A 17,482-nucleotide genomic window follows, 5' to 3' on the forward strand; every position below is an offset into this window, starting at 1 on the left:
GAGCCTGCTTCTCCCTCTGCCTGTGTCTCTGCCTCTCTTGAATAAATAAAATCTTAAAAAAAAAAATCTTTAAAAAAATAAAATAAATAAAATAAAATCTTTAAAAAAGAAAATGAAGGAAGGGGCGCCTGGCTGGCTCAACTGATGGAGAATGTGACTCTTGATCTTGGGTTTGTGAGTTCAAGCCCCACACTGGGTGTAGAGGTTACTTAAAAATAAGATCTTTACTAAAAATAACATAAAATAAGATGAAAAGGAAGTAAATTCTCATACATGTATGAGAACCTTGAAAACATTAGGCTAAGCAAAATAAGACAAACACGAAGGGACAAATAATTGGATGGTTCACTTATATGAAATATCTAGCATCGGCAGATCCACAGCAGCAGAAAAGTAGAGTGGAGGTTACCAGGAGCTGGGAGAAGCAGGTAAATAAGGAGCTACTGCTTAGGGAGTACAGTTTCTATTGAGGGTGATGAAAAAAATTCTGGAAATAGATGGTGGTTGACGGTTACCCAACATTGTGAATATATTCAATGCCACTGAAATGTACATTTAAAAACCGTTAAGGGGATCCCTGGGTGGCGCAGCGGTTTGGCGCCTGCCTTTGGCCCAGGGCACGATCCTGGAGACCCGGGATCGAATCCCACATTGGGCTCCCGGTGCATGGAGCCTGCTTCTCCCTCTGCTTGTGTCTCTGCCTCTCTCTCTCTCTCTCTCTGTGACTATCATAAATAAATAAAAAAAAATTAAAAAAAAAAAAACCGTTAAGTTTTTGGGGCACCTGGCTGGCTCAGAGAGTGCAGCACGAGGCTCTGGATCCCGTGGTTGTTAAGTTCAAGCCCCATGCTGGGCGTAGAGATTACTTACAAGAAATAAAATGTTAAAAGCATGGTAATTTTAATATTATGGATATTTTCTAGCAAAAAAAAAAAAAGGAAAGAAAGAAAGGGTAAAAAAAGTGCTTAATAAAGTACTGGCCCACGAGGAATGTTCACAAGGAAGTAGTACGATTCCTAGTTGTAATAATGCACAGAATAGAAGTTACTGCAGGATGGTGCTTTCATGAAGGGCCTGGGAAAACACACTGCATGAGATGTGAAGTAGCTCCTCTGGGGCAGGAGGGCACCTGGGGAGCTTGTCCCGGAGCAGACCCAGGCAAGCTTCCCGAGCAGACCCAGGCAAGCTTCCCGGAAGAGGCCCCAGTAAACCCTTTGTGGACCCAGGGTGAGGGTGCGGGGGTGGAGGGCACACAGAGTGTTCCAACAGAAGGATCTTGGAGGTAGGTATCCTAGCGGAGAAGCCACCCCAAGAGCTGTGAGGCCTTAGCCAAGACACTTCTCTCGTCTGGGCCAGGTTCCCACTTCCTGATCTGGGAACTCGGGTTTTGGTTTTCCACACTTGGGACATGCCCCTGGCTCTCGGCCTGCTCCCCAGGGCTACCCCGCCATCCCCCGAATCCCTGGACATTCATCTGGGGCTCAGGGGGCAAGTCGCCAGGGTGGGCAGATGAGTCCAGGCCCTCAGCACCTTGCCCCTGTCCGTGGGGCATGCCAGCACCGAGGCCCCCCCCAGCTCACCCTGGTACCCTTTCCCGCTCTCAGCTGCCCCGAGGGTCGGGCCCAGAGTCTGGCTTTCTCTCTGGGTCACTCTGGGGAGGTGCCTGGCCTCGCTGTCCCCTCCCTTCCCCGAAGCCATCAACCAAGCCTCCACCCCACCTCCCCAAGCCCAGGGGTACCTCCGCGGGGTTGCGGCTGGGGCTGGGCTGGTGGCCCTCGCAGGCGGGCTCCGGGGGAGGCATGCTGGGCGCCGGGGGCGGTGCGGGGTCCTGCCCGGGAGCCGGAGAGCGGGGGGGCGCGGGCTCCTGCTGCATGGATCCCAGCACAGTTTCGCTTCTGGGTTTTGAGCCTGAGGCGGGGGAGGAGAAGCGAAACCGAGAGGCAGGCGCCGGATCGCGGTCGCCGGAGCCCGTCGGAGGGACGGCCCCACTCAGGGCCCGCCTCCCCGGAGGAAGTGAGACAGAGCCGGGGGGCGGTTCTAGGGGGGGGGGGCTGGAGACACGCCCCGAGCGGGAGGGAGGAGCGGAGGAGAGAAGATGCTCAGCCGACCTGGGGGTAACTGGCCGCGGCCTGGCCTAGCGGGAAGGAGGCCGGGCCGCCCTTGGCTTGACCCGGGGCACAGACAGGAGCCACAGGTGGGCCTGCTTTGGAAGAACCCAGGTCTAAGCCAGAGCAGTCACCCAAACAGGTTTGCACGCTGCAGAGGGGCAGTCCGGAAAGGAGATCTCAGCTGGGAAGTGCAGGAACTTGGGGATGGGGAACGCTTGCAACAGCACGAGCAAAGGCATGGAGGTTTGAAACAGGAGAGTCTGTTTAGAAACCAGTTTCCAGGGACGCCCGGGGGGCTCAGCGGTTTAGCTCCTGCCTTCAGCCCGGGGTGTGATCCTGGAGACCCCAGATCGAGTCCCACGTCGGGCTCCCTGCATGGAGCCTGCTTCTCCCTCTGCCTGTGTCTCTGCCCCTCTCTGTGTGTGTGTGTCTCATGAATAAATAAATAAAATCTTAAAAAGAAACCGGTTTTCATTATTTTCAAATTTAAGAGGGGGCCCATGAGCAGGATCAAGGCTAAGGAGATGCACTTGTTCTGTGGGCAACAGCGTGAGATTAGAACCCAGAAACATGACCCAACACCCATGTTGGGACAGTCACTCTGGCAACCTGGGTCGGGTGACCTGGTCTAGGACAATGGCTGTGGGATGCAGAGGAGGGATCTGAGTCTGAGACACGGGAGGACAGTGAGTGGAGCTGAGGGGAACAGGATGATGCCTTGGTTGAGAGTTGGAAAGGTTGGTGAGTCTGAGGCAGCGTGGGCAGGGAGTGGAAGGGGAGAGCCAATGAGCAGGTATGAAGACAGCGAGGAGAGAGCAAGTTAGTTCTTGGCTAAAGGGGAAGCATGCCAGCTCCCAGCTGGTGAGGGTAGGAAGAACAACCCCGGGCAGCTTCACCGGGTGAAGGGCCCTGGCTTCAAACACCAAACCACCCCAACCACTGTACTACCCACTGGGTATAATTCTGTGCTCAGTTCCAGCTTGGAGCGGACTAGGGATGGTGATGGGACCTTGCTCTTGTAAAGTTTATCCTCTGGGCTATGTGGGGAAAGGGATTGGCAGGGAGACCCCACTTCCCAGGACCGTGTGAGGCCTCAGGGGCCCTACCCTTCCCTCCAGCCTGATCAGTACCCTCAGGGCTTCACAATCAGGCCATCAAACTAGAAAAAGCCAAAGATAGTGAGCAGCATCTGCAGAAGGGACCTGAAAGGGTCACATCAGGGGGTGTGAGGGTCTGAGGAGGCAGGATTGGCATGTGGCTGAGACAAGGAAAGCTTTATTATTTGTTTGCTCACCTTTTTTTTTTTTTTTTAAGATTTTATTTATTTATTTGACAGAGCACAAGTCAGCGGAGCAGCAGGCAGGGGGAGATGCTGAAGCACACCCTCCACCGCGCAGGGAGCCCATAGGGCTCAATCCCAGGACCTGGGATCATGACCTGAGCAGAAGGCAGACGCTAGGCACCCCTCTTCGCTCACCTGCCCCAACTCAATGTTGAATATCAGTGCTGTTCAGAGTGAATTTACCATCTGCATTTAGATTTTTCCCAAGTCATGGAGAGGCAAGCTAAAGCTACCTCTAGGTCACATTACCTCTCTGGGTCAAGGGGTGTGCTGTTTCCTGGACGTCTGTGATGACAAAATTCCTCTTTTTGTGCCAACAGTGAACTGGCTATGGCTTTACTCAACAGACAAGTATCTTTTTTTTTTTTTTAAGATTTCATTTATGAGACACACACACACACACACACACACACACACACATATATAGAGAGAGAGAGAGGCAGAGACACAGGCAGAGACACAGGCAGAGGGAGAAGCAGGGTCCATGCAGGGTGCCCCACGAGGGACTCGATCCCAGGTCTCCAGGGTCACGCCCTGGGCCAATGGCAGTGCTAAACCGCTGAGCCACAAGTAATTGAGATCCATTCTATGCCAGACCCTGCTTGGGAGGCTGGGGGGCTGGAGGGGGGGGCCGCAAGGAAGAATCATTTGCTGACGGTGCCTAGGAGAAACCCTAATTCTAGATAAGACACTCCAGCCCGCCAACCCCGCAGTATGGGAGTTTGCAGCAGCAGCGCGGAGCAGGCTTGATTCTGGAGGGAACGTGGTTCCCCGGCTCCCCCCGCCCACTGGCCTGCGGGGCGCGGAGGCAAGGCGCGGGCGGGCGGGCGGGGGGTCGCGGTCCTCCAGTCGCAGGGGGCGCTGTGCCGCGCGGGCCGGCCCCTCTAGCCGCCGCCTCCCGCCTCGGTGGCCCGCGACCCCGGAAGCGGCGGCCGAGGGGGCGGGGCGCGGGTGCACCTGCCGGGAGCCATGCTCGGCAGGTCGGGGTACCGGGCGCTACCCCTGGGGGACTTTGACCGTTTCCAGCAGTCGAGCTTCGGCTTCCTGGGCTCGCAGAAGGGCTGCCTGTCTCCGGAGCGGGGCGGCGCGGGGCCGGGGGCTGGTGAGTGGCCGCCCAGCGCCGCGGAGCCGGGGCCCGGGAGGAGGAGGCCGAGAGGGGGGATCACAAGTCCCCATTTCGAAGATTTAGTTTATTATTATTCTTTTAAAGATTGCATTTATTCATGAGAGGCCGAGAGAGGGAGAGAGGCAGAGGGAGAAGCAGGCTCCGTGCAGGGGGCCCGTCGCGGGGCTCGACCCCGGGACCCCGGGTCACGCCCTGGGTCAAAGGCAGGCGCCCAACCGCTGAGCCCCCTAGGGGTCCCCTGAAGATTTATTTTATTTTTTTAAGATCGTATTTATTTGTTTATTCATGAAAGACGGGGGCGGGGCAGAGGGAGAAGCAGGCTCCGTGCAGGGGACCCGAGGCAGGACTCGACCTCGTGGTCACGCCCTGGGTCAAAGGCAGGCGCTCAACCGCTGAGCCCCCAGGGATCCCCTGAATATTTATTTTAAAGAGAGAGAGAGAGAGGGAGAGAATCTCCAGCAGATGGGGCCATATCTCAGGACCCAGAGGCCACCATCTGAGCGGAAACCAGAGGCAGCAGCTCCTGGACTGGTCCTCCCCGACCCCCAACCCCGGGCGCCCTTCAGATTCCCATTTCGGCCAAAAGGAGCCCAGGGTGGAGGCCTAGGAGGTGGTCCACATGCTAAGGGCGCCTGGCTGCGGAGAAATGGCACAGTCTTCATTCATCCTGGGGGTGCTTCTAGACGCCCCAGACGCCCCAGGCCCAGGCATCCGCCTGTCTCCCGGTGGGTACGGGCAGGCCCTCGGCTGCCTCTTGTTGAGCTTCCACCACCTCCTGCTCCAGAGCCTTGAGGGATTCCCTGGCCCTGGAGTAAGATCCCCACGAGCCTCCGACGTTGGAGGATTTGGTCCGTCCCGACCCTCCTGTGATGACAGCCGGCCCCTCTCCCGGGCTTCCTTTTCTGCAGGGGCCGCGGGGGTCAGAGCCAGGCAGGAAGGTGCCCCGGGGTCTTGGAGACCGCAGAGGGCACGGCGTTCCTGGGAGCACAGAGCAGAGCCTCCAGGGTTGCTTCCTGTCTAGGCTTGCAAGGGGAACGAGAGCAAAGAGAGCAGAGGATCACCATGCTAGGTTCTGGGGCTTTCTCCGCTCCACTTGCATCTTGAGCCCTTGGTTCTGCAGGAGCCGGGCTCACGGGCCCCTCATCTTCCTAGTTCACACCTCCCTTTCAAGTAAAGCATTCCGTAGTCCTTAGGGCATTAAAGGGTGGGGGTGGGGGGTGAATTTTGAACTAGGGAAGAACATCTTCGCCCTCGCCACGCCATTCACGCTTTATCCCTTTAGGCTAAAGCATTATTTCCAAAGGGCAGCCCTGAAAGCACACTTTTTGGGGCTGATGGTAGAGGAGGGAGGTTCAGGAGCATTCGGTTCACCCCCAGTGCAGTGTTTACAGATGCCTGGATGCTCCTGGCTCCATGCCAGGTGTGGGAGGCACTCCGCGTGAGGCAAGAGCATTGATCCAGGTACCCGGTGAGGAGAGCATCACTTGGATTGGCTTCTCAAGTCTAACGGCTCTTGCTTAGCAGAGACTCGGCCTTGTGGAGGTGGGACTTGAGACAGATTAGTTTTGACGAGTGGGAGGAGGGAACATCCTTACCTAGCACCTGGCTAAAGACCGGAGTCTTAGGGAGGCAACTGAGGGCCCTGAGAAGGGACGAGCCGCCAAAGAGGGAGGTGGGCAGAAGGTACCCTCGACCAGCTTCACTCCGCCCACGGCTCTGCTGCCAGAACCCGTCGGTGTTCCCTGACTGCCTCTGTCTGCTCTCTTGTCCCCAGATGCGCCCCAGAGCTGGCCCTCCTACCTCTGCCACGGCCTCATCAGCTTCCTGGGGCTCTTGCTGCTGCTGCTCACCTTCCCCATTTCTGGCTGGTTCGCCTTGAAGGTAAGGCTGCCTGGGTCAGACCCCGGGGCTTTGGGCCACGCTCAGAGCTTTGGCATTGTTGGATCAATCCTCCCTCCATCCTCTGTCCCCTTCCCCTACAGATTACATTATCGCATCCCGATGAAATGGGCTGGTCCGGGATTATCCATTCACATCTTTCAGATGAGGAAAAAACAGGCTCAGACTTGCCCAAAGTCATACTGGAAGCCAGTGAGTGGTGCAGAAGCCTTCCCAAACTCCCAGGTCCTGGGGTCTGGGCACTGGCTTTAAGGGTGCACACAGATATTTTCCTTTCTTTGGGTCAGGCTAAAATTTGAAATGAGAAATACTCTGCTTGGCCCAGCGGGTAATAAGTAATAGGAATTCAGGCCTGGTTTTTAACAAGGGCTGGTGAAGAGGGGAAAGGGTGAGCTCTCCCTAAGGATCTCATCTGCAAGCCGCAGCGAAGGTGGAAGTCCAGGCAGGCCTTGTGCTTTGTGTGGCCCTAGGAAACAGCCAACCCTTCCAGGGAGCCTTTGGGTTTGGTATGGTCTGGAAGGAAGTCTCTTAGAAGGTGCTAAACCCTAGTCCTAGAACTGCCACTGAAACAAATTCTGTGTGACCTTGGGCAAGTCACCTTGCTTCTCTGGGCCTTCATTTCTCAGTTTGGACATATTTACTTCTAAAGTTGGCAAAGCCCTTTGCCTGGGGTTGGAGTCATTCAGAACTGCCTTCAAATCTTGTCTGTTTCACTTGGGGGCCGTGTGATTTTTGAGCAAGTCACGTAACCTCTCAGAGCCTTGGTTTTCTCTTCTAAAAAGATCTAAGAAGGGATACCCGGGTAGCTCAGCGGTTGAGCGGCTGCCTGTGGCTCCGGGTGTGATCCCTGAGTCCCGGGATCAAGTCCCCCCCGCCCCATCAGGCTCTCTGCAGGGAGCCTGCTTCTCCCTCTGCCTTTGTGTCTGCCTCTCTCTCTGTGTCTCTCATGAATAAATAAATGAAATCTTTAAATAAAAAAAAAATAATAAAAAAGATCTAAGGATAGCTGACACTGACCAAGGCAGAGGGGGGCAGTGGGGGGACCTGGGCAGATGCTGTGGTCAGCCCGGTACTTTGACCGCTTTCCCTCCCCCTCATGAACAGATTGTACCTACCTATGAGCGGATGATCGTGTTTCGACTGGGCCGGATCCGCACCCCTCAAGGGCCTGGCATGGTTCTGCTCTTGCCCTTCATTGACTCCTTTCAGCGGGTGGATTTAAGGACACGCGCTTTCAATGTCCCTCCCTGCAAGGTTAGGAGCTTCTCGGCTCTCCCGGAAAGAGGGGGTGGGGGCTTTTGCAGAGTGATTGTGGGAGCCAGTACCTCGGTGTGTGAGCAACCATCAAGGTCAGGGTAGGGGAAGAAACCAAAAGGTCGAGGATGGAGACTGGGGGACGTCCTTATGCAGTGTACCTAATGACATGAACTTGGGGACATGATATTCCCATCGGGGAGCCAGGTACCCAGTGGGTGGTCAAGCTGGGTGGTCTCAGAGGGCCTGACCCCCCTGCAGCGCCAGCCCCTTGACCATCTCCTCTCTCACCAACCCTCCACCCCAACAGCTGACTTCTAAGGATGGGGCCGTGCTGTCCGTGGGGGCCGATGTCCAGTTCCGCATCTGGGACCCGGTACTGTCCGTGATGACCGTAAAGGACCTGAACACGGCCACGCGTATGACAGCCCAAAATGCCATGACCAAGGCCCTGCTCAAGAGACCTCTGCGGGAGATCCAGACTGAGCAGCTCAAGATCAGCGACCAGCTCCTGGTAGGCAGCTCCTCGCACGGTAGAGGTCAGTGGTGGGCACCTGGGCCTGGCTCTCCCTGCCGAGGCTCTTTGAGCAGAGTGCCAGATCGCTCTGGGCCTCAGTTTACTGTGTGTTCCAACCTTTGAAGAGCCAGTGGTCTGGGTAGGACTGAGGAACAGAAGATGAGTGCAGACCATAGTGGTTTTGGAGAGGCGCTGGTGCCCTGAGAGGGCAGTGGCCCCACTGAGATTCTCGGGGGCCCTGCCTCACTGCTGGGGCTTTACCCTTCCCTGCCAGCATTGCCTTTGACACAGCCTCGCAGGCAGGCAGACCAGCAGATGGGCGGGCGGGTGAAAGGAGCAGGGGCCTGCCTGGGCACAGTCACCTGGGGAATTCCATGCCCCACAGGGCAGCATTTGTGTTTTGAGGGCTTTGTGTTGCTTGTTCAGAATAGAACAAAGGGACACAAGGGCTTTTGGACCTTTTCCTGCCTCTTCCCCAAGAATAATGATCTGAACCAGAACTACCCTTGCATCCCTTCTGTGGCAGGACAGGATGGAAATGCATGTCCCCTGCTCCCTGCGCTCACCTTGGGCTCCCCCCGCCACCCCGCCCCAGTGGCCCTGGGTGAAGTTTCCTCTTACTCCCCTTGGCTCTGCTTTCTGGGGGCCTAGGGTTCCAGGATGGGTGGGGCAGGTAGTGCCAGTTCCAGAGATCCCAGGCCCTGGGGCAGTGAGTCAGCCATGGGAGGGAGGGAAGCCCCCTAGGAGGAGCTGCTGCTGTTCTGGTGAGAGCAGCTCCTGCGTGCAGAGCGTGCAGAGTATCGTAGTTTAGAGTCCATTCCCTGCCCAGGTGTATCTGCTTTATGTTTTGCTGCAGGAGGACCGATATTCTGGTTTTATTTTGGAGGGAGGAAACTAAGGGCTTATTTGGTGCCCCCCCCCCACATCAAGGGCAGAGTGGGCCCAGCGCCAGATCAACTGCCTTCTGCCCCCCCCCCATCAAACCAGTGCTCCGTCTTCTACAATTGATAACAATTTTTATTTATGAAGCTACATGGCATTTTAGTGTACTTTTTGAAGGAGAAAGCTGATCTCAGCCTAGTTGCTGTCAGGGGCGGGCAGGGGAAGAAACCAGAACACCAGGCCTGTTGTGCAACAAGGCCGAGAGGGGCAGTCTGGGGGAGGTCGGTCCCACTCCACAACATTAGTCATTGAGGGCCTGTTGCCCAGACGGAGTTGGCGCCCAGGAGAAGGGGGTCAGTGCCTGTGGTTAAGGCGAAGTCTCCAGAAAGCCAGCTGCCTCCTGGAAGCCCCAGGCCAGGCGGACATCTCTCATCCTCACTCCCCTTTCTGCCTACCCCTGGAGGTATGCCCCCCGCGGGGGCGGTGCTCTGGGCTGGGGGCATGGCTCCTGCCTCTGTTGATCCTCCCTCCCTCCTCCCCTTTCTGTGAGGCTGCAGGCTCTGTCTGCACCCCAGGCCCTCGCAGCTCTCCCCCTCCACTCCCTGACACCAGATCCCTATCATTTCTGCCCATAATTTGAAAAAATGGCCCACGTGGTCTCCATGCCGCCAGCTTCAGCCCCCTTCAATCTAGTGTCCGTGGAGCAGCCAGGAGGCTCTTCCCAAGGAGCAAGTCCTGGTTACCTCCCTGCTAAACTCCTCTCAAATGTTCCGTGTGTCAGGGTAAATCCAAGTGAGCGGAGCCCCCACCTCTGAGCCAGCTGTCTCCTCTCCTGGCCCATTGCGAGGGTCTAGCTAAACGGGACTCTGGTTACTCCCATTTCCCCAGACATTCCAGGTTATCCTGTCCCTGCCCTTGTACACGCTGTTCCCATTGCCTGGAAGAGCCCTTCTCAAGGAGTTCCCGGACCCGGTTCCAATGTGGGGGAGTTTGCACACACACAACACCAATCTTCAGATGCCTGTAGGGTGTCCCAAGAATCCAGCTCCATTCTGACACTGTCTCCCCAGAGACAGCATCAGATCCCATGGGTTAAGTCCCACAAGACTGCCCCCTGGCCCCCACTAAAGACGCCAGTCACAAGCCCAGGCTGTTACTGTGCTTCTGGCAACCAGCTACAGATTTGGGGGTTCCACCAACCTCCCTGGGTTCTTTTGCTAGAGTGGCTCACAGAACTATGTTTACCAGTTTATTAAAGGATATGATAAAAGATATGAATTAACAGCCGGACAAAGAGAGACACAGGTTGAGGTCTGGGGAAAAGGCGCGGAGCTTCCATGCCCTCCCCAGGCACACCTCTCTGGCATTCACCAGCCCGGAAGCTCTGGAGCCCAGTCCTTCTGGGAATTTTCTAGAGGCTTCTTTGCATACTGAGAACTAAGTCATTGGTCATCTGTCCCGTCCCAGTGGAAATTCCAACTCTCCAATCACATAGTTGGTCCTCCTGGTAACCAGCCCCCCATCCTTGGGTGGGCTCCAAAAATCACCTTTTTTAACATAACAAAAGACCCCTTTATTTCTCTTCTCACGGCAATTCCAAGGGTTATAGGGCTGGGAGTCTTGAAACAAAGACATACTTGGAGGTATCATTTAAACGATCAGTGCGCATTTCTTATAAATTACAGCATCTGCTCAGTCTTCCTTCCTGCTCTACCCATGGACTGGATGGCTCCCTTCCTCCTGGCGTCACCGCTCCCTCTCTGGACCTCCAGGGGGTCAGGCCCTGTCCTAGTTGCTCACCACCAGCTGCTAGCAGCTGGGTTGTAATTGCCCTCTGCCTGCATTTCCCAGGAGGGAGCTTGGCCCCGGAGGGAGGGAGGTGGTGGGGCCTCCAGACCAAAGAAGGTCCTCCCACAAAGGCTTGCAGATTTAATTCCACATCTCCCCACGCTGTTTTCCAGCTGGAAATCAATGACGTGACCAGAGCCTGGGGCTGGAGGTGGACCGAGTGGAACTAGCAGTGGAGGCTGTGCTCCAGCCACCCCAGGACAGCCCAACGGGGCCCAGCTTGGACAGCACCCTCCAGCAACTGGCTCTCCACTTCTTGGGAGGAGGCCTGCCCTCAGTGGCTGGAGGCGCCTCACCCCTTGGGCCAGGTGAGGAGTCCTGGGAAGAAGGGGAGGTGCCCCCTAGGGCACTGGGCTGGTTGTCCGCACAGGCTCTGCGCGGAGTACCTTCGTGCACGGGGACGCCTGCCCAGCCGCTCAGGCCACCCGTCTCTAGGGCCCATGGGAACTAAGGCCAGATGTCTGAGCGTGTAGAGGCCTTGGGGAGCCCCCATGGGGGGAAGGGACGGCACCCAGGGAGCGGGAGTTAAGCTGAAAGCTGAAAGGCGGGCAGCCCCGGTGGCGCAGCGGTTTAGCACTGCCTGCAGCCCTGGGGTGTGATCGAGTCCCACATCGGGCTTCCTGCATGTCTCTGCCTCTCCGCTCTCTCTGAATGAATAAAGAAATAAATCTTTAAAAAAAAAAAAAAAAGAAAGAAAGCTAAAAGGCTGCCTCTTAGCAGAGGAGGAAGGGGAACTCAGGCCAGATGGGCGCAGAAGAGGGAGCAGCCACAGACAGTGCAGAGGTCACAGGGAGCCTGACCTCGGCAGCACCCTGACTTTCTTCTCTCTGCTTCCTTCCCCCTGGCTGTTGGCCACCCCCCAGCAGACACCTTGGAGATGGTGAGCGAAGCTGAGCCGCCTGCCCCTCACGTTGGTGCTGGGCCCAGTCTGAAGCAGCCTGTGGCTGAGGGGCTGCTGACTGCCCTGCAGCCCTTCCTATCAGAGGCCCTGGTCAGCCAGGTCGGGGCCTGCTACCAGTTCAATGTCATCCTGCCCAGCGGCGCCCAGAGCATCTACTTCCTCGACCTCACTACAGGTGCGCCTGCCTTCCCCGCCCTAACCGTCCCAGCCAGGTGGCCCGTAGCGGCAACCACCCCCGTGGTCCTATTTTAAATTGCCCCCTGCTCCTGCCAGGAGTTTTGGGTGAACTTGCACCATGTGCGGAAAGTGATGAGCCAGGCCGTTGTCTCCCTGCCCTGCCCCGGTGAGCAGGGAAGCAGGTGAGCAGGGGCCCCTGGGGCGAGAGCTTCACGCACACAGTGCAGCTCTGCTGGCCAGGGTCTGTGCTGAGCACGGCAGTGTGTGATCCCACCTGCCCCTCACCGTGGTTCTCTGATTCAGGGATGATTGTCATCCCCGTTTCACCAGTTTGAAAACCGGGGCCCTGAGTGGTCACACAGCCAATAGTACTTGAACTCAGTGAATTGGAACCTGGACACTTAGCTGTTACTTTCTACTCCTTAGCAGGCCATGCTAACCCCGTCTTCCCCCTGCTGCGTAGCTGTCCCCCTGCTAATGCTCCGTTTTTCTCTTCCCCCATAGGGCACGGGAGCATAGGGCATGGGGTGCCCGACAGCATCCCTGATGTGGTGGTGGAGATGGCTGAGGCAGACCTGCGGGCCCTTCTGTGCAGGGAGCTGCGGCCCCTGGGGGCCTACATGAGTGGGCGCCTAAAGGTGAAGGGTGACCTGGCCGTGGCCATGAAGCTGGAGGCTGTTCTCAGGGCCCTGAAGTAGCAGCTTTGGCTGACTGCCCATAAGCCAGCCCCAATTCCAGCGTGAAGCCTGGGGTGGGGGGACGTCTTGGAGGAGGAGGTGCTGGTGCCACATCTCGGGTTGTTGAGCCTTGAGAAGTTTCAGGCTCGGCCAGGAGCCAACAAATGGAGGCTGGCAGACACGAGAGGCTGGGAGAGACTGAGTCAGGCCGCCTTGCCATCTCACCTGGAGTGCTTCTCTGGATAAGCCTTTGCCCATCCCGGCCCCTGGCTGAACACCCAGCCCTGAGCGGGCCCATGGGGTGCTGACCAGAGAGCAGGGCCCTCTCCCCTCTGCCAGCTACCTGACTGGAGAGACGGGGCCCACAGGGCCAGCCCGACTGCACCTGATTTGGTCCCAGTGTGAGGGAGCCAAGCGTGTGGCTCGGGTCCCGGCTCTAGAGTGGGGATCAGAGAGGTGCTGGGGGCGAAGGAAGGCAGCCCACCGCCGAGAGTCACCGCAGGGCAGGGATGTGCCCTTGTGGCAGTGGTTCAGGCCCAGGCCAGTGGGCAGTGCGGATGGAAAAGCGCGGGGCCTTCTCGGCGTCCAGCTCTGCTCCTGAAGATGGCTTGCCTCACCTCCCAGCTCTGTCTTGCATGCCTGGCGGGCTGGGGCCCAGGGCAGCATGTAGGAAGGCCCTGCTGTTCTGTGCTTTTTACCAGAGGTTTACAAACCACCAATAAATGTGCTGTTTACAGTGTAATGAAGAGAAGTGGGGGCACAGGGGTGGGTTGTGGGGGTCCCTGAGGCCATGCTCCTGCTGGCACCTGGGCGAGGACAGGGGCTCAAGATAGGAGGGTGTGTGCATCACCCACAGTTCCCCTTCTTGCCACGGGGTTCAGAGACCGTGGGGCGGGTGCAGGCTCTTCTGCTGCTCTTTATGGTAGAAGCTGGCCCAAAGAGAAGGTGTGGGTGTGTCAGGACTGGTCCTGAAGACGCCCTGCTGAGACTGAGACCGGGGTGAGGGGTCTTACCAGTCGCCTTCAGGAGAGTCCCGTCCCTCTTTCTCCACTAGCACAAGGGAGGGAAGGGGACGGAACGGGCCTGGAGGCCTGGCCCAAACCCCAGGGACCTCAGGGAAGGGGCCTTTTGCTTGTTTAGCCCTAAGAAATGAATCTCAGTTCCTGAAAAGGCTTGTGAGAAAAGGAACCCACAGAAATTGGGACCTCCCCTTTGCAAAACAGCTCTTGGCTGGTCCTCCGGGCCCGGGCTCCCCGGGGCCTCCCGCACACCACTGGTTAGTTGTCCCTCTGTTCCCGCCAGTGCCCGCCCTCTCCCTCCTCTCGCCAGCCCTCCCAGCGTGGGCTGCACAGCCTTGGGGTTCAAGGGTCGGCCCCGGGGCCCATCCTGGAGGGCCAGAGCCCCAGGCAGCTGGCCCTCCTCTGCCCTCAGCCTGTTCAGGAGCCGTCCCTGTGGTCCCCGCCGGCCACTCCCGCCATCCTTGAGGCCCAGTGGGGCACAGTACAGTCCTCTGCCCTCGACTGGGCCCCCTCAGCACTTGGGCGTCGCGCCCATTCCCCACTGTCCGTGTCGCCGTTCTCGCCTCGGTGGCTGCTCTCCCTGCCGGACCCTGAGCCTCCCGCGCAAGCTCTGGTCCCTCCGACCCGGCTGCACGCAGTGGACCAGGAGTTCCAGGAAAGCCCGCGCCTCCCTCACAGAGCTTAGGAGAAACCGAAACTCAGATTCTTGTGGGTGTGGGAGGATCAAGAGAACATTTACAGGAAACTGAAACTTGTGGGTGTCTCTCTAGGTGGAGGGTAGGGCCTGCTACTGACTTCCCTGGTGGGCAGAAGTCATTCCTTGGTGAGGCCAGCCCTCCAGGCCGGGGGGGCCCCAGGTTCCAGGGCCCCTGGGCTTCTGAAGACTGAGGAGACCTTGCAGTCTGTGTTTTGGGAGGGGGGGTGGACAAGGGGCACTTAACGGGCAGTAGGGTGTGAGGAGGGAGGGAGAGGATGTCAATCAGAGGAGGTTTCCCTGAAGAGACGATGCCCTTGCAGCCACAGGGCAGGCTGATGAGGTGGGGCACGGGGTGGGGCATGCGTGCCACAGAGCGGAAGCCCCTGCGAGGCCGAGGCTGCAGTTGAGGCAGCTGAGCACCTCTGATTTTGGGAAATGGAGCCTAAGGTATGGGGGTGGTGCAGAGATTTGGGGGAGAGACCATAAAAATAGTAACACCAGACCATGCATGTCCCTGCACTGGGCTAGACCCTTGCTAGCTATCCTCTTCTCCCTCAAGGTAACCTTGTGAATAATGATAAGACACTTATATTGACGTCATGTAATATATTACTTTTCTTTTTTAAAGATTTTATTTATTTAGGGCAGCCCTGGTGGTGCAGCGGTTTAGTGCTGCCTGCAGCCCGGGGTGCGATCCTGGAGACCCCGGATCGAGTCCCATATCAGGCTCCCTGCATGGAGCCTGCTTCTCCCTCGGCCTGTGTCTCTGCTTCTCTCTCTCTCTCTCTCTCTCTCTCTCTCTGAATAAATAAATAAATCTTAAAAAAAAAAAAGATTTCATTTATTCTTGAGAAACACACACACAGAGAGAGAGAGAGGCAGAGACACAGGCGGATATGGAAGCAGGGCCCACGCAGGGAGCCCAACGACATGGGACTCGATCCCGGGACTCCAGGATCAGGCCTTGGGCTAAAGGTGGCACTAAACCGCTGAGCCACCCGGGCTGCCCCATGGAATGTATTACTTTGATGTCATTTTAAAAATAAGTAAATTTGAAAAAAAAAATAGGTAAATTTGGGGGTACCTGGGTAGCTCCCAGTCCGTTAAGCATCTGCCTCCAGCTCAGGTCATGATCCCAGGTCCTGGGATCAAGGCAGGCACTGGGCTCCCTGCTCAGCAGGGAGTCTGCTTCTCCCTCACCCTTTGCCAGACTCTTCCCCTGCTCATGTGTGCTCACTCTCTCTCAAATAAATAAACCTTAAATACGTAAATTTTGGGTAGCTGGTACAGTCATGTCACTCAAAATTTTTTGAAGATTAAGAAGTCATAGTATTAAAAATTTCCCTCATCTCCTGACTCCATCCACATATTTCCCACACCTGCCTCCAAACAGGTATCCCCTAATATTAGTTTCTTGGTTATGCTTCCAGAAGTTGTTGTTTTTTAACTGCATATACAAGAAAACCCAAATATATATAAATCCTCCAGGGTTTTTTTCATACAAGTGGCAACATAACATATGTAATGTTGCTTTATTTACTTAATATTACACCTTCAGCATCTTTCCATAATAGTACACGCAGACTTTTTTCACGGGGGGGGGGGGGGTGTTTAGTTACACAGGATTCCATTGTTCAAATGTACACTATTTAACCTGCCTGCATTGGTAGACAGTTTATTTTTTGTGTTTTGCTGTTTCAAACAATGTTGCAGTGATAGCCTTTAACATATGCTTCTTTGCCAGGGTTGAGTTTATATCTGTAGAATAAAATCCCTGTAGGAAATGGCTAGGTTAAAACCTTTGTAATTTAATAAATATTGCCCAAATGCCTGTTTATAGATGTTCAAAGGAGCTTTATTTGATCATCAGAAACAGAAAACTACAAATAACTAAATGGTGCCGCTCTCCATACAGTGGGAGGGGCAGACGGTAAAAAGGTGCAAACAAACTATAGACAGATGTGATAACTTGGGGTTATTCCTATTTACACTCCCATCATTGGTGAGTAAGGGTGTGTTTTCCTCGCAGCCAGGCCAACACACACTGTTATTAAACTTCTGGAGTTTTTGACAATCTGGTAAGTGAAAAATTGCATCTCAGTATAGGGTTTTTATTATCATTATCCAATTGTTTATTGCTTTCTAACTTGGATTTTCTTTCTTTTTTTTCCTTAAGATTTTATGTATTTATTCATGAGAGATACAGTGAGAGAGAGAGGCAGAGACACAGGCAGGGGGAAGAAGCAAGCCCCATGCAGGGAGCCCAACATGGGACTCGATCCTGGGACTCCAGGATCATGCCCTGGGCCAAAGGCAGGCACAAAACCGCTGGGCCACCCAGGCGTCCCTCTAACTTGGATTTTCAATCCCAGCAAAAGCACAGGATTTTTGCTGTCTTCCTCCAGCATTTACTTTTTTTTTTTTTCCTTTTTTAAAAAATATACTGCCAGGAGATGCACCCATTAAATGGAGTGCTGGATGAGTTCTGACAAATGTGAACACAGTGCACCCATCAGCCAACACAAGACCGAGGACATTTCCATCAACTCACAAAACTCCCCCAGGCCCCTTCCCAGCCCCAGGCCCCCGCGGGTCTCGTCCATCGCAGGGGTTACATTTCACTTTCTGGAACTTCAGACAGATGCAGCCGCGCGGTATGTATCCTCCCGGGTCCCGCTCCTCCCCGCCCTCGCGTGTCTGAGAGTCCCACTCTTCGTGTCTGTCTGTAGTCGCGCCTTTTTGCTGCCTGTTCCTCCCACCGTGTGGATGGCTGCACCGTTACTCACTCTAGTGTCCGTTACTGAGGATCAAATAAAGCTCCTTTGAACGAGTGTGGACATGCGTTTTATTTGGGTAAACACCTAGGAGTAGGGCACCTGGTGGTTGAGCGGCTGCCTTTGGCCCAGGGCGTGATCCTGGAGTCCCGGGATTGAGCCCCACGTCGGGCTCCCTGCATGGAGCCTGCTTCTCCCTCTGCCTGTGCCTCTGCCTCTCTCTCTGTGTCTCTCATGAATAAATAAAATCTTTTAAAAAAT

At 55.8% G+C, this 17,482-nt stretch overlaps 2 protein-coding genes across 2 annotated transcripts in view; one reads left to right on the forward strand and one right to left on the reverse strand.

Moving 5' to 3' along the window:
- PML (PML nuclear body scaffold) overlaps positions 1-1,993 on the reverse strand; it is a 45,994-nt gene extending 44,001 nt beyond the window's left edge. The window contains 1 exon segment of the mRNA XM_055319644.1: positions 1,739-1,993. Coding sequence (XP_055175619.1) covers positions 1,739-1,873 — 135 coding nt within the window. The 5' untranslated portion in view covers positions 1,874-1,993.
- A 2,409-nt stretch (positions 1,994-4,402) lies between these two features.
- On the forward strand, positions 4,403-17,278 carry STOML1 (stomatin like 1). Its single transcript, XM_055320237.1, is given in 8 exon segments — positions 4,403-4,552; positions 6,351-6,457; positions 7,580-7,729; positions 8,040-8,243; positions 11,090-11,120; positions 11,123-11,284; positions 11,840-12,052; positions 12,559-17,278. Coding segments are annotated over 8 exon segments (1,194 nt in total). The 5' UTR covers positions 4,403-4,419; the 3' UTR covers positions 12,753-17,278.
- Positions 17,279-17,482: the final 204 nt, after the last annotated feature.

The sequence above is a fragment of the Nyctereutes procyonoides genome, unplaced genomic scaffold, assembly GCF_905146905.1.
Source record: "Nyctereutes procyonoides isolate TBG_1078 unplaced genomic scaffold, NYPRO_anot_genome, whole genome shotgun sequence".
Taxonomy (NCBI): Eukaryota; Metazoa; Chordata; class Mammalia; order Carnivora; family Canidae; genus Nyctereutes; species Nyctereutes procyonoides.